The sequence below is a fragment of the Schistosoma mansoni genome, chromosome 1, assembly GCF_000237925.1.
Source record: "Schistosoma mansoni strain Puerto Rico chromosome 1, complete genome".
Classification (NCBI taxonomy): Eukaryota; Metazoa; Platyhelminthes; class Trematoda; order Strigeidida; family Schistosomatidae; genus Schistosoma; species Schistosoma mansoni.
This window is the reverse complement of record NC_031495.1, coordinates 40821161-40836976: the sequence shown is the minus strand read 5'-3', so window position 1 is coordinate 40836976 and position 15816 is coordinate 40821161. Positions and strand designations below refer to the sequence as shown.

Sequence of the window (15816 nt, the reverse complement as noted above, 5' to 3'; positions counted from 1 at the left end):
CTATCGATTAGTATTTGAAGTTGCGAATACGTTATAGGTATGCGTTTTAAAGGTTATTTCAGTAGTATTTTATGTCATACACATAAATGTACCTTATAAACAAATAATTTATGCTTATCTGACCTAGTTATAAAGTGATAGTTAACTGATTCATTAGCATAAAACTCATATACTAATTGTTTATAGAATTGAAATCTGCTTATGTTATTTAATATAAATAAGACTTAATATTAAACGATACAAACTGATAAGTTGGAATCAAAGCGAATTAATAAAGGAATGAATAAATAAATAGATAGATAAAATCTTTTAAAATGGAAGAGATAGAGAGGAATTCATTCCTATTTAATATACACTTCACTTTCTGCACTATAAGAAATGGTAATTTTTTATCAGAGAGATTACCGTGTAACTCTGCAATGAAAACTGTTTGATATTGACTTCATAGCTAATCATATAATTAAAGATATGTTCTTAATTAGTTATGTCGATCAGAAATGAAGTACATTCTTTCTAATAAAAAAGCAATACATGTTACATTGATCAATTTATCGAGTCACATTTGTATTGTTACACTGATATTGGGGTTCCTAATCCTAACGAATTCAGAAAACAATCAACTTTTGCTCATGTACACTAACTAGATTGGTCTTTTGACTTTGAGCGTTATCTTTGCTTGTTGTCAAAACTTACAATATCCTGACCAACACCAGATACCTTTCAAGTTATCATGTTTTACGATCAATTTTTGTCAACCAGTAATATGTATTGTTTTGTATGTGTATGTGTGTCTTTGTATTTGTAATAGAATGAAGATATCTAATCTTTTAACATTTATTATTTACATTCATAATTGATTATCATCATTACCATAACCATCAATGACGTAGACCAATTTTGTTTATTTATTTGAGTTTTAATTGTAACAGTAATTTTAAACTATAATCATCATCGCCATCATCATTCATGTATGTGCCATTAATAAGCGATGGAAAGACGTATAATAATCAATGTAAATTTATAAATACGATGAATTATTGTCAAATTGGCAGGTAATTCATATTGAGTACACACACATAAAATTGCAACTTCATCAAATAACAACACTGTAATTAGGGTAAAATCAAAATGTACATTTTTAATCTTTTTATTCACATGTTTTTTTTTAATAATATGTGAAAATAAGACTTAGTGACATAAGTAGACAGATAGATAGATAGGTAGATAGTGAACGTAGAGTACGGTGATCATTAATGTTTCATGGTGAACACAATGTAAATTATCTTCTTCAATATTCTAATGATATTCTGTCTTTATTATGTTATATCTCGTTTAATTGTGTATACACTCCTAGTTTATGTATGTATTCAGATGTAGTTCTCTAACAGTTCTCGATTAAAACTACATTCAAATCATTGAAAATCTTCATATAATGAGGTTTCTATTATTTTCATGTCCTTCTGTCATATTCCTAAATTGATACCAGTTAGTGTTTAGAAAAAGTATAAGTTTTACAAGAAACTTAACTATATATATATATATATATATATATATATATATATATATATATATATATCCATAAACTACTCTTTCTTCCTTCATTTAATTATAATCTGTGTCATAATTATGATGATTGATTGACTAATTTAACTAACGAAATCGGTAAATGTCAAATGTGTAATATAAACAAATCCAATTATCACTGTCATCGTTGTTATTTTTCTTGTCCTGTTTTCAAATGAATTTTATTTATTTTCTTCCAAATAAAAAATATTAAAAAAAAATATTGGATCAGTGATTCTACCATAAATGTGATCAAACTTGAACTTTGAATTCACTGTCATCCTTCATCATTAAATTATCTTAATACATGTTTTCTGTTGTTTTTGTTTTTTGAAGAATAATTATATTGAAATTTGAAACTTTCAAACGGACTTATTTGTCATCTTTTTAATAGATAAAACTGTAGTTGACATTCATGATTCAATTATTTTCAAGTTCAATAATTGACTTTTTTTCCTTTGTTTTGTTAAACGATTCTTTTCTTTCAAGATGAACTATTAGGACAAACACGACAAATTATCTGTGAAAAATATAATATATCTAAAGAAGAATTAGCCAATGCAATGAATGAGGTAAACCATATCGTTGAAACTATTAAAGTTTTTCTTTTGATAATTCTCATTATATAAACGTTTATATGTGGTTACATGTTTCTATGTTTCTATGTACATATGATTGTTTTTTTTAAGAAAAAGTGTGAACATAGTTGATTACATATAAATAAATGATTGATATTGAGGTTAGGATTGTTTTCCTCAAACCCATCAATAGAATCTTTTACACTAACTACTCTTGATAGTTGACTGACATGTGAATTTTTCAGTCACTGGTTCCAATTACTGACACCACGTTTGCTAAAATTTCTAAGTGGTGCTGTGTGTGCCACTAATGTCGACAGATATAAGTTGTATGAATCACTGATCGAAATTGGAATGTCTGGCGGCCGAAAGTTGAGAAGATCGAAGAGAAGAGAAGGAGAACAGAGAGTGATTGGTCTGGAAACGAAGGGACAGTCAAGTTTGAGACAATCGATTAACATTTTGCAAATGAAGTATTTACTGTATGTTTCTCAGATTTTACTAAGAGATTCTGTAATTTCGTGTTCAAAAATATTTGGTTGTCCGTACCTAATTTCTCGTTCAATACAGTAACATCTTAATGAATATTTCAATCGTTTTCTGTGTGTTGCAAAAAATAATACATAGAAGTTAGCTAGTCGTTGATCTCTGACTACAATATTTGCATTTGCTTATTTATAAAACGTAGTGGGATTTTGCTAACTTAGGCTACTAATATCAGATCATAGATACCATCAAAGCATTGCTCTTATATTTTGGGACCATCGAGTAAGCGATTTTGGGGTCAGACACAGAGTACTAGGTAACGATTACAAATCCATTGACGATGTAGGGAATCTTTATTGACTGAGATTGTTGTGAACAAAAACACCAATGGGGACAATCGAAGGTATTTGAACTCAAAATTACAGAACGTCTTAGTAAAATCTGAGAATCATACAGTAAATACTTCATTTGCAGAATATCAATCAATTGTCTCGGACTTGATTGTTCCTGCATTTTCATACCAAATGCTTTCCGTTTCTGTTCTTTCCTTCTTGACCTTCGACTGAAATACATTTTATTCCTGACTATCGTTATATACTACTTATGCGGATATAAGTAGCCTACGCCACAAGATGGTTAAAACCTGTATTACTTGTGCTCATACACTAACTACCTTGACGTGCGATGATATCCTGTGTAGGAATATGTTGAGAGAAAACTATGGACAGCTAAACCAACACACAAGGACACTGTTTCTTCGACTCAGAGCCTTGTAGGTGGATGCCAACTACATAGTTGTGGTCCTTATGATTATCGTTATGATATGAATGATATGACTCAGAATCGTTCACAATAGTGCAGTTGCATTCACTCCCTGTCTTCCCATAAATTTTTGAAGTCTATTTTACTAATTTACATTTAGTCGACTCGTATCCTGGATGCATAATCTTTTCGATTACCACTAATACTGTTATTGCCTCTACTACTCTGTGATTTTTTCTGGCGATTTCATTTTGCTGTACGAATGAGGTCTGGTAACTTGAACCAATATACACATGTCGTAGGTCCTCCTTCGGCTTTGACTGACAGTCGCTGAAGTTACTGACTATTCATCTGATTCATATTTGCCGATTTAGAATATCTGTTTGAATTCTATGGGACTTTCAATATCTTGATACATTGTGCGATATGGCTCAGGATCTCTCAAGGATGGCCCAAATGCATTCGCTTTTTTACCCTTATGCCCTGAGTCTCGGAATCATGTAATACTTTTACTAGATAAATTTACATCTTTAGGTCTTCTCTTTTTACTACCACTTGTACTACTATTAATTCTACTACGATATTCATCTTCATGATTCCCTCTTGGTTTGATTATATAATGTGGAAACTCAAAATGATGCACATTTGTGCTAGATTTTCACGTTGTTCACCAATATGAAAATTTGGTAAGATTATTACGCTAAGGAATTCACGAAAAGAAAGTGATCATAATCTTTAGTGGTAATTCTGTTCAATATTGTGTAAGTGGTCAAAGGACACCCATCACTTTGAATTACATCTATCAAATTATTTTCGTGAGCTGATGATCCACTCAAACCTTTACCTTACTCCTAATAAAATATCTTATTCACCTATATTTGTCTTTTAATTAGTGCAAGAACTTTAGCAAGCCAATTTTTATACGAAATTTTATTTTATTTAATCTCCATTCTTAAGAATGAGTCTGACATCACTTAACAGTTCAGTTGTAATCATTATACAATAAAACGTACTTCTCAAAGTTGTTTCAAACACTGTTTATTTTCTTTGCATTCATTCCATCTAACTTTTGGTTCATAGAGCGATGACGTGGATGATATCTTGAATCCTGGAAAAATCCTATTGTTCCAGATAAAGTATTTCGCAAAATGTTACAATTTAATAACTCGAACTCTTGCTCCACAACCTTCAACATCTTTTCTAAATCAAATACAAGATCATCTTGAATCTATAAACGATAAAGATCATCAAGAGCTCGAAATATTAATGCGGCAGAAGAAAAGGCAAAGCTCATTGTCATGGACAGAAGGTTATCTGGAGTCACTTAGCCGGAATCCTGTACTAAATGTTGGAAGGAATAGAGTAATTGGTAGTACTGAATCAGAAAGATCTCGGTTTAATGTTATCGATGCTCTACCAGATGACTCCAAAGCTATACAATCTTCACCAAACCTAGTCGGTTCAGATAGTGAACGTAGTCGTATCGAGATTCAAGACAAGCGAAAATCTAAACGCCGATCAAGGAAGTCTGAAGCAGGTCCTGTTTCAAATTTAGATTTCACTTTCTTTGATAACTTATTGAATAAGGAATTGATTACAATGGCTCCAGTATTTGCAAAATCTGTCATGTGTTTGTGCAAGGTATGTTGTTTATTAACTTCGTGTTTAACATTTGAGACACGTTTATAATGATGTAGCACCATTGTCTGCTCTGTATAACTATGAGTTAAGCTTAAGGTGTGTTTGTTAAAATTAAGACTATTTCGCGTTTGCCGCTTACACATTAGATATAGTACGTTGAAAATTCCGTATATTTCACTTTATAATCTTAAACTACTCATTAGTAGTTAGTGTAACTGTAGTAAAAATCAAACGTCTCAAAGCCAGAATAATAGTTTTTAGTTCATACCATAAAGTTTAATTTCAAGAAATCTCTTGGACTGAAGAAATCTTGAACTGAATCATTTTATCGTAGGTGAAACTTACGATCTCAGGGAAGCATGAGGCTCATTACTGTTTTCTTCTTATATTTTAGTACTATTATCCTTCATCATGACTGCCCCAAGTCTTCAATTAAGTTAGTGAAAACGTAAATGTATAATGAATTCTTAGAAATGTTAAAGTTGCTTAAAAAAGATAACTACAGTGTATTTTTCCACTAAAGTACAGTGTATGGGTTGGTTATTACTTCGTTTTTCGAAATTCTTTTTTTTCATTTTGTACCTGGAGAGCATCTTTTTCGAATTTATTGTTGGATAATTTTTGAATATCATTAGCTAGCTATAGACACGGATGTCATATTTTTGTTTCTGATTTATCACTTTTCTCTTCACGATACCTTATTTTTCATTAAGGAATATATACGTATTAACTTCGTCTTAAAGTTAGATTTTTTATCCTGATCAAGTTAATTTCTAGTTTACTTAAATTTTTATTTTTTTTCTATAGTTAACTCATCAAGACCTATCGCCGAATAATTTATTAAAAGAATCTAGTAATTCAAGAAAAAGTTTATCAAGACCATCTATTCAAATCGATTCTCAAATTCATTGGACTAAAGCTGGTGATATTGAATGTCCGGTCAGTGGGAGCACCGAAGAAGTTGAAGATGAAGAAGTTAGAACATTGGCGAATTCTATCATCGATTTGTCTTGTTCACAAACAACTGACACGTTAAGGTTGGACACACTTTCCACTGAACAATCGGATGCAATACATAGTGGATTTGATTTATCTGCAGACAATTCAGATCAAGGTACTTGTGTTCATTTTTTTATAAAAGAATTTTTTTAAAGAGGGTTCTCGTCACCAACAGCTGTTAGAAACTAAAAAGTACTGAACACATGTTTCACCTCAGTTTATAACTCTTAACCAATCTATACTCTTTACTCTACACGGGACTTAACCCAGTATTGTTTGCTGACCATTCCCAAATAAGACGGCACACATGTCCTGGATTTCACTGATGGTCACCATCCATCTCTGCTTATAATGCTTGTGACTCAAGGCAATGTCGAGGCAATCCGCACAGGATGCACATATGCCAATAAGAAACTGATCAACTGTATTCCTAGACATCAATGGGGAAGATTCAACTAACCAATACAAAGCTGAATTAAACTTCACAAGCTAGTAGCCATGTTGACTCAGTAGCTAAGTGGATAAAGCGATGGTATTTGGAGCGAACGGTACTGGGTTTGAGTCCCGTGGTGAACATTAACTCTGGGATGCAGGTACATCCAGTTGACGAGTCCCAAATAGGACGACACGCACGTTTTGAATTCCACTGCTAGCCACCATCGTCTCTTCTTGTAAGATTTGAACTTTGTTTTTATATACTTTTTTTTAAGATTTGGATTCGGTAGCTGCACAGCTTGTGTCTGATGTGTTGGAAAATGCCAAAAACTATTTCTCAAATCATATCACAAAATCTAATGATGCAGAACAAAAAACAGTGAATGTTATTCGCGATAGCGGATGTGCACCATCTGCCACAGATGAAGATGAAGATTATTATTATGAAGAAGAAATTGATGATGATGTTGATGATGATCACGTGAATAACGATGAAACAGTCGAAGAAATATCAGAAAATCATATTGATATCTTAACATCATCTGGAACTATTTCCACTTCAGACACTTCAACTCCTAAATTTGTAGGTGTTGCTTCTATTTTCGATGATGCTTCATTGGATCAAAGCAATCAGTTGGATAAGACATCGTCTATACACGATGATTTACTCATTGATAATGATGTTATTGATGTTGTAGCACCGTGTCCTGCTATTTTTATGTCTGGAATTACCACTTCTATTGATCCTCCTACTATTATTACAACAACAACAACAAATATTATTACTAACAATAATACTACAATAACAACAAATATCGGTCGTAATGACTCTCAGAAGTCAACCACTTCAAGTGGATATGTCGACTCTAGTGATGATTAAGATTAGTAGGTAATATTCTTCGAATGCTTTCTCAAACACGAACTTTTTCAAAAAAAAAAGAAATTAATATCTAGTTTATCAATAATGAGTTGATTACCTTTCAGACATCTGATTAACCTCGTCATAAAAAAAATCATTTTTGTTGTATGATAATGATAATCAGAATAGGAAGACGGATATGTTTTCTATCTAGATTATATTTTTGTGTGTATGTATGTATGTATGTGTGCTGTATGACTTTTTTTGAATAACATGCATTTCATTTGTGACGCCGTTTATTTTCAAAACTTATTATGTCTTTAACCCATCCTCTCTCTATATATACATATATCACCTACAATTGTTTGAAATAGACATTGTTCCTGGCGTTTTTTTCACCATGTTTTACACGTACATACACAAACGCTTTCGCATCAGGTATGCTCGTGTATCTTTTTTGTTTGTATATGTATGCGTGTACTTATTTTATCATATTTAATTTAGTTTATTACTCCTTTTCAAAGAACATTCTACTTTTTTTTTGTTTCAATTATTTAAACATTATGTGCCTTCCATTTTTTGAATAGTTCGATTTCTTCCAAATATTTGTATTTAGAACAAGATAGACATGATTGTATTATACCCGCGAAAAAAAAAGGTTTTTGTATGTGTACGTGATAATTAGCAACTTGTTTCTGTTTTGCAAAAATTCATACATACACCTAAAAAGAAACATTCATTGTTTATACTGTTTACGTATTTTCTTTTTGTTTGAATATAATATGTATCAATGTACACACGTGGATCGTGTGCTTTTTATAAATTTGTGTGTAAATACACTAATCCTGTTTTCAATAGTGACACTATACTACTAATAATAGTACTACTACTACTACTACCACTACTATACTCATTAATACAGAACATCTTCATTTTATTCTAAACTTATTTTCATTACAAGTATTTAACTCTCATCATTTGACATTGTTAGTTATAATTTTATTTCCTATTAAAGAATAAATTACACTCACATATTTACCTAATTACACAAATTTATTGAATAAATAAATAAATAACCAGTGGTAAAAGAGAGACACAATCAATATACTGTTTCCTTTTATTTCCCTTTTTTTTATTCCCACAATATCAAAGAAATTAAATCTCTTGTGATTTTTATCCAGTTTGATTTTTTGAAAACAAAAAACGAAACGAAAGTAAATTTTTATTTTACAAATCAGCCTTTTTGTTGTTGTTGCCTTGTATATCATGGAATCTATTCTTTTTCTTCTTAACAGAACTAATACAACAGTGTTAAACTCTTAAAGATGATAAGAAATAAATTTTAATTTAAGTGATCTTTCTTTTTAGGTTTAATATGATCAATATCTATATTTCATTCTGTTTATTTAGTCATTTATTGACTCAGTCGATTGGAATACAAAAAAATATGAGTTAATAGTGGATCTACGATTTGTTAATCAAGGCAAAATTAATAAATATTTGAAAGAATTATTTCTTTCGTTGATTAATTTCTATAGATGCGTTCAATGGGAAAGATTCAACTAACTAATACAAAGCTGAATTAAACTTCACCCCATTGCACAAGCTAGTAGCCATGTTGACTCAGTAGCTAAGTGGATAAAGCGATGGCATTTGGAGCGAACGGTACTGGGTGGATATATATATATATATATATATATATATGACAACTAGGAACATTTATCAGAATTCAAGGTTGACCAACACTTGAAACGATAACTATTCAAGGTTACATAAATATTAAAGTATAGGATGTGGGAAGTAGGAAAGCTTAATTGTAAAAGTATTGTATGAAAGATACAACATATCAAAATGAAAAGTTGAGAATTAGTAGATTTTCTTAGTAAATTTTACCTGTCTGTCAAGGGGGGAAATGATATTAAGACACTTCCTGCTATTCATAGACGTGAGTTACTAACTCAAACACCACATGGAAGGCACTTTCGCAACTTGTTGGAAGAACATGATAGATGACAATGAAAGTATGTTTTTCCATTCCGTCTTTAGAGGTAGCATTTTCGAATTTGATGGCTAGCGAGTTCATGAGTCATTTTTACTCCATTGTTTAGTGCTTCCAACGTTTTTTGGTGTTTGAACCGGATTTATTTGTTTGCTAACCCGATTAACCCATTTCGTTTCTAGTTTCCTATATTTTCACATTTCGACTCGAACGGGACGCAATCAGTCAGTAAAGTACCTTTTATCTTGATAAAATGTGTGGACTTGACTGCTTCACGTCATTTATATCAAAAACTGATCATCATCATGTAGATTGATTTTATGATTTTCTACCTTTTCCAAGTGTATACATATTCATGTGTAATTTTTGGGTTAGTACCGAGAGACGGGAGAAAATTGTTTTGAAATTTATTCCCGGGCCAATACAAAAAGGTTTTACGTGTGTTTGAACTTTTTCGGGTTATTTTCACAATCTACGTAACTATGTGTCCCAACTTGTTACAACGAATATTAGAATCCTTATCTTATTTAGTAGTGTTTCGCCAATAACGACAGTGCATGAATGTTAAACAGAAATATTCCCGTAAACATCGTAATAGTGAATGGGAGACGTCCTGCCCATATGCATTGTGAAATAGTCAAACTTATTGCTAATAATGTTTGTTATGATCTTATGGCCCGTCAAACATCACGTGACGAGACTTCCAATTAAACCACCGACCTGTACGTCTATGGACCTGTGTCAAATCAATGACGCGTTAACCAGTACGAGCAGCTTTAAGTCAATTTCTGAGTCCTCATCGGTTCTTCTTGCCTAGCCCCGCCTGTATGAGTCCAGAACACAATCTCACCTTCTGTATGAATCATGTATTTCAGGCATATGCAGTTTATAAACAAGCAAATCAGATCTCATTATACCATAAAATAGGAAATGACAGTTATAAAAGATCAAGCCAAAAATGGCTGTGAGTGTGTGATACTGTAAATAATAGGTTGGGGATAACTTATGAATAGTAAATCGTATAGTACTAGTCAATAAGTAAACTGAAATCTTATAATAAAAAGAACATGAATATACATATAATCTGGTTACTTAATAGTTATACAATAAGAATTTATGTTTAGTAATAGTCCATAAATATTTTTTTTAGAAGTTATCCATAATTTAATCTTCGTATACAACAATAATACTAACAATTATATTTGAATAACTCATTACCTTTCTGCGGAGGCATTGGTGATCACTTACCTGTTGTCGTGAGCATGTCAGAGAGGTATCCAATGCCGAGTGTGGTGGTACGCATCTAGCATCAACTTCGGCGCTAAATTTGCAACTGCTATGGGAACATATTCGTACCTTTTTGTTTTACAATTTCTCTACTGCTCTTTAGGATAATAGTATAAAATTCTTTTACTAAGTGTGTGTTTGCGTGTGCTTGCAAATCCCTCATTATATGCATTTCAGTAGACAGTGACCGTTGTTTTACTGTAGATGCTAAGTTGCTTTCATTTCTGTATATCTCATTCATGTTCAGTTCAAGTTGAGCCAGTTATTTTCCATTCCTACTTTTTGGTCTTCTCAATTCATCACTTCAACTGAATAGCTTTTCTTAGAGGTTTTACTGGATACATCCTAGATGAAGGTAATGCATCCGCACCAGATCACGAGTAGGCACGCCGTACTACTCATCCCTTGCAACTGCTAGCCAGCTTCGACCAAACGCTTGTCAACATATCGATGGCTTTTGAAATGTATCTTCAAACCCCTACATTTCCGACGTCTGATTTGACTGAGTTAGTATATCCCGATTACAAAGGTGTTACGTAAAAGACGTCTTCAAACTTCGAATACCTGTGACATGTTTGGCTTTTACTGATTATGTTTGTTTATTTTACTCTGTCATAAACTTTGGTTGTTGCCGAACCGGTTTATCATGGTTGATTATTACTTCTTGAGTCTGTTGAACGGCCGTGACACTTTGCAAAAGAGCTACCTCTTCTAATATATCCTAGAAGCGTCTTTTTCATGTGATTGGTCTTGCTGTTGTGAACACTGTGTTTACTCCGTATCTCATAATTTTGGTTGAACCAAGTCTCTTTGTTACAGATTGGTACTGTAGCTGTAAATAATTCCCCAAAATCAATAGCTTTTAAGTGTACGACATTGAATGCTGACCACATTAGTTTAGTGAACTTGTTTAACTGGAGGCTTTCGGTCATGCATCCGCACCAGATCACGTTTCGACTCAGTGTGGGACACAGCTCCTACATTCACTAGTCAGCTAAGAACAAACGCTTCTCGATATATTGATAACGCATCAAATATATCTTTCCAACCTCTTCTCGTCTGACTTCTGATTTTAACTGAGTGGGGCACGATTCGAATATAGAAGGTGCTACTGGTAGCAGGTTGTAAAATCAGAATACTAGTCGTATCTTCAGTGGTGATCCCGACGTGATCTGGTACACCAAGCCAATAAACTGTGAGTCTGTTCCTTTTTGGAATATCATTATTCATTGTTATTCTTTATTTGGTTTTTATGTATTGTGATATACTTTTTTCTCGAGTTTTTCCGGATATATTTTAATTAAATATATTATGTTCTTAATATTACTATGACGGAACAGTCACTTAAAGTATTTAAGTTCAGGACTACTCCCCCGTCATCGATTCAATTAACTCCCTTCTGGCCTAATAATATCGAGTCTTGGTTCTGCTACGCAGAAGCCGACTTTAACGGCCACGGCATTACAGACTCACGCTCACGATTCCTCGCGGTAGTTAAGGCTTTACCGCGAGAATTCAACAGGTACGTAACACCTAGTATGTTTACTAGTGATGTTTTGGAACCTTACGAAACGTTAAAACGATCGATTCTGAGACGTGGAGATCTAACCGACCGACAACGGTTAGACCAACTCCTCAATAATATTGACCTGCAACATGGTTCCGCGACAGACATGTTGTTAAGGATGAGAGAAGTCATAGGTCAACGAACGTTCGATGAAGGCCTATTCAAACAACTTTTCTTATCCAAACTCCCAAAACAGGTGCGGGCAGTTCTCGTCTCGTTCCAAAACAACGCCGTAGACGAACTAGTCACATCTGCCGATCGAATATTAGAAATGACAAAATTGACTAGCGCCGAGGTTTTTCCGTCAAGGACAAACCTCAATCGACCCCGACTGACATAGCCGAACTATGTCACACGCATACACGATATCTTAGGTTTCACAATGACCGTAGTCGGTCAAAAACCCCACGTAGAAGTGTCTCACGTAGGCGATCTGTCTCTCGACCACGGAAGACAGATAATCCTGACTGGTGCTGGTATCATAACCAGTATGGTAAGTCTTCCAGAAATTGCAGGAGACCCCGCAATTATCCGAACTCCAAATCCACGGAAACGAAAAAGAACTCGGGAAACTTCCAAGCCGGCACGCGTTAACGGCACCGTGGCCGGCGAACACAGCCTTCTGTTATAAGTCACGGATGTGACTACAAAAGTTCGCTACCTCGTCGACACCGGCGCAGAAGTTAGCGTTCTTCCCGCTAATTCTGACGACAGGCTTCACGAATCTGTCTTAAGCTTACAGGCGGCAAACGGAAAACCGATCGCCACATATGGGAAAAAGTACGTCTACCTTAATGTGGGTTTACGCAAATCCATTCACTGGATTCTCGTGGTTGCAGATGTTTCTATGCCAATCATTGGTACAGACCTGCCACAATACCACAATCTACTCATCGACACACGCTCACGAAGGCTATTAGACGGAAACACTAAGTTATCTGTTTGCGTAACTTCTTTTTCTGATTGCGGATTATCTCCAGTCACAATTAAGCACGCCATATACGCCTTATATCAACCATTATTCGATAAATACTCCGGGATATATCAACCACAACCGAAATTGTCTTGTGTAACCAGCAATGTTACACACCACATCTCGACTACAGGACCACCTGTATTCTCAAAAGCACGCCGAACTGGCTACCGAAAAGCTTAGGTTAGCTAAAACCGAATTCGACCATATGATAGAATTAAGAATAATTCGACCGTCAAAAAGCCCATGGTCATCTCCCATGCATATGATTGGCGGCCAACTGGTGATTATCGGCGTCTGAATGCTAAAACCATTCTCGATCGTTACCCGTTGCCTGACATTCACGATTTGACAGCTACCTTGAAAGGTACAACTGTCTTTTCGAAAATCGACTTAGTTAAGGCTCACAACCAAATACCGATGGCAACTGACGACATTCCAAAAACCGCCATCATCAATCCTTTTGGCCTTTACGAATTCTTACGAATGCCTTTCAGCCTAAGAAATGCTGCTCAAACCTTCCAAAGGTTCATAGATGACGTCTCTCGAGGTCTCAACTTCGTACGTGCGTATTTTGATGACTGCCTTATAGCACGTCCGGACAGAGAATCACATCTCCAGCATCTGGACATTGTTTTCGAGGGACTCCAAAGACATGGCATTACGGTAAACATTCAGGAATGCCAAATCGGAACAAACTCTTTAGACTTCTTAGGACACACTATTGATGCCCAAGGCATCCGACCCCTTAGAAGCAAAGTGGCGGCCATTCTGGATTATCCAGAACCGACCACGATTAAGCAGTTAAGCACTTTTAACGGCCTCGTAAGTTTCTACAGACGGTTCATACCAAATTGCGCATCCCTTATGAAACCGTTAACCGACCAGCTTTGTGGAAATGCAAAATCAATTAGTTTAGACGACACAGCCCGTAAAGCATTCTCCACAGTTAAGGAACACATCGCTAAGGCAACCCTGCTTGCGCATCAGGACACTCAAGCGCCCATTAGTATCGCCGTAGACGCATCCGACTCAGCAATCGGAGGAGTCTTACAACAATGGGTTAACCACTTTTTGAAACCTTTAGGATTTTTCTTGAGACGGTTGCTAGACGCTGAATCTAGGTACAGCACTTTCGGTAGGGAAGTCCTAGCTATGAATTGTGCTGTACGGCATTTCCAACATTCCATCGAAGGAAGAGAATTCACGCTTTTTACCGATCACAAACCTCTTACCTTCTCTTTAAGTTCATCTTCAGATAAGTACTCACCCCGAGAGTCTCGACAACTGGACTACATTTCGCAGTTTACTTCAGATATACAACAAATTTCTGGAGTAATCAATGTAGTCGCAGACGCTTTATCTCGAATAAGTTCCTTGAACAGTTTCCAGGGAATCGACCTTCTTAAACTCGCTCAGCTTCAAAAAGAAGGCACTGATCTTCAACACGAGTTATCCTCGACAACTCTAAAACTGCGCATCAAACAGATGGGAACAGGTAAGGAAACCTTACTTTGCGACACATCTACAGGTAGGGATCGTCCAATAGTACCAAAACATTATCGACGCAACGTCTTCAATACGTTGCACAATCTTTCTCATCCAGGTGTTCGTGCACTAATCAGGCTTACAGCCGAACGATTTTGCTGGCTTGGTATGAATAAAGACGCAAGGGAGTGGGCACGCTCCTGTGTAAGCTGCAAGAAATCTAAGGTTATTCGACACAACAAATGTACCTTAGGCTCTTTCAAAACCCCCGACTCTCGTTTCGACCATGTTCATGTGGATTCGGTAGGGCCCTTACCAGATTCAAATGGATACTCATATCTCTTAACATGTGTAGACCGTTTTACTCGATGACCAGAAGCAGTACCTATTAAGGACATTACTGCTGAAACTGTGGCTCGCGCTTTCATCGAACGATGGGTAGCGAATTTCGGCTGACCTTCAACCATCACTACAGACCGCGGACGACAGTTCGAACCTGGACTTTTCCGTTGTCTGACCTCATCATTAGGAATCACTCGTTTCCGAACGACCGCCTACCACCCACAAGCAAACGGGTTGGTAGAACGTTTTCATCGACAACTAAAAGCTTCACTATCAGCTACAAACGTTTCACAGTGGACAGACGCTCTTCCACTCGTCTTACTAGGTATCCGCAATGCAGTGAAGGCTGACATTGGATATACTGCATCTCGACTCGTTTATGGAACGACACTCCGACTTCCAGGATAATTCGTGGATCCTTCATCTCCAATGAACATGGATCCAAACTCTTACACGAGCAGGCTTACAAACGCAATGCGTTCAGTTGAACCTGCTTACACTCGACCGCAACCAACTGATGTTTTCGTTCAACCTGACTTACGACATAGTACACATGTCTTCGTTCGTCGAGACTCACATCGACGACCTCTCGAACCAGCATACGAAGGACCCTTCAAAGTTCTTCAACGTGAACCTAAGTACTATGTAGTCGATAAGAACTGCACGAACGATAGCATCAGTATCGATCGCCTCAAAGCAGTGTACTTAGAAAGAAACCCTATCTACGTCGATTTTCCTTCGGTACAATTGAACGACACGGTTCCTACACTTGTAGTACCCACACGACAGCCGACACACGTTGATACTTCGTCAACGTCGGAAAATAAACTTAAAACA

The 15816-nt window shown here is 35.5% G+C and overlaps 1 protein-coding gene across 1 annotated transcript in view; it reads left to right on the top strand.

Moving 5' to 3' along the window:
* The window catches only part of Smp_126600 (hypothetical protein), a gene marked incomplete at its 5' end in the record, with an annotated part of 81788 nt that extends 73338 nt beyond the window's left edge, over nucleotides 1–8450 (top strand). The window contains 4 exons of the mRNA XM_018794436.1: nucleotides 2053–2135; nucleotides 4470–5030; nucleotides 5838–6144; nucleotides 6740–8450. Coding sequence (XP_018648849.1) covers nucleotides 2053–2135; nucleotides 4470–5030; nucleotides 5838–6144; nucleotides 6740–7344 — 1556 coding nt within the window. The 3' untranslated portion in view covers nucleotides 7345–8450. The remainder of the gene's footprint in view (nucleotides 1–2052; nucleotides 2136–4469; nucleotides 5031–5837; nucleotides 6145–6739) is intronic.
* Nucleotides 8451–15816: the final 7366 nt, after the last annotated feature.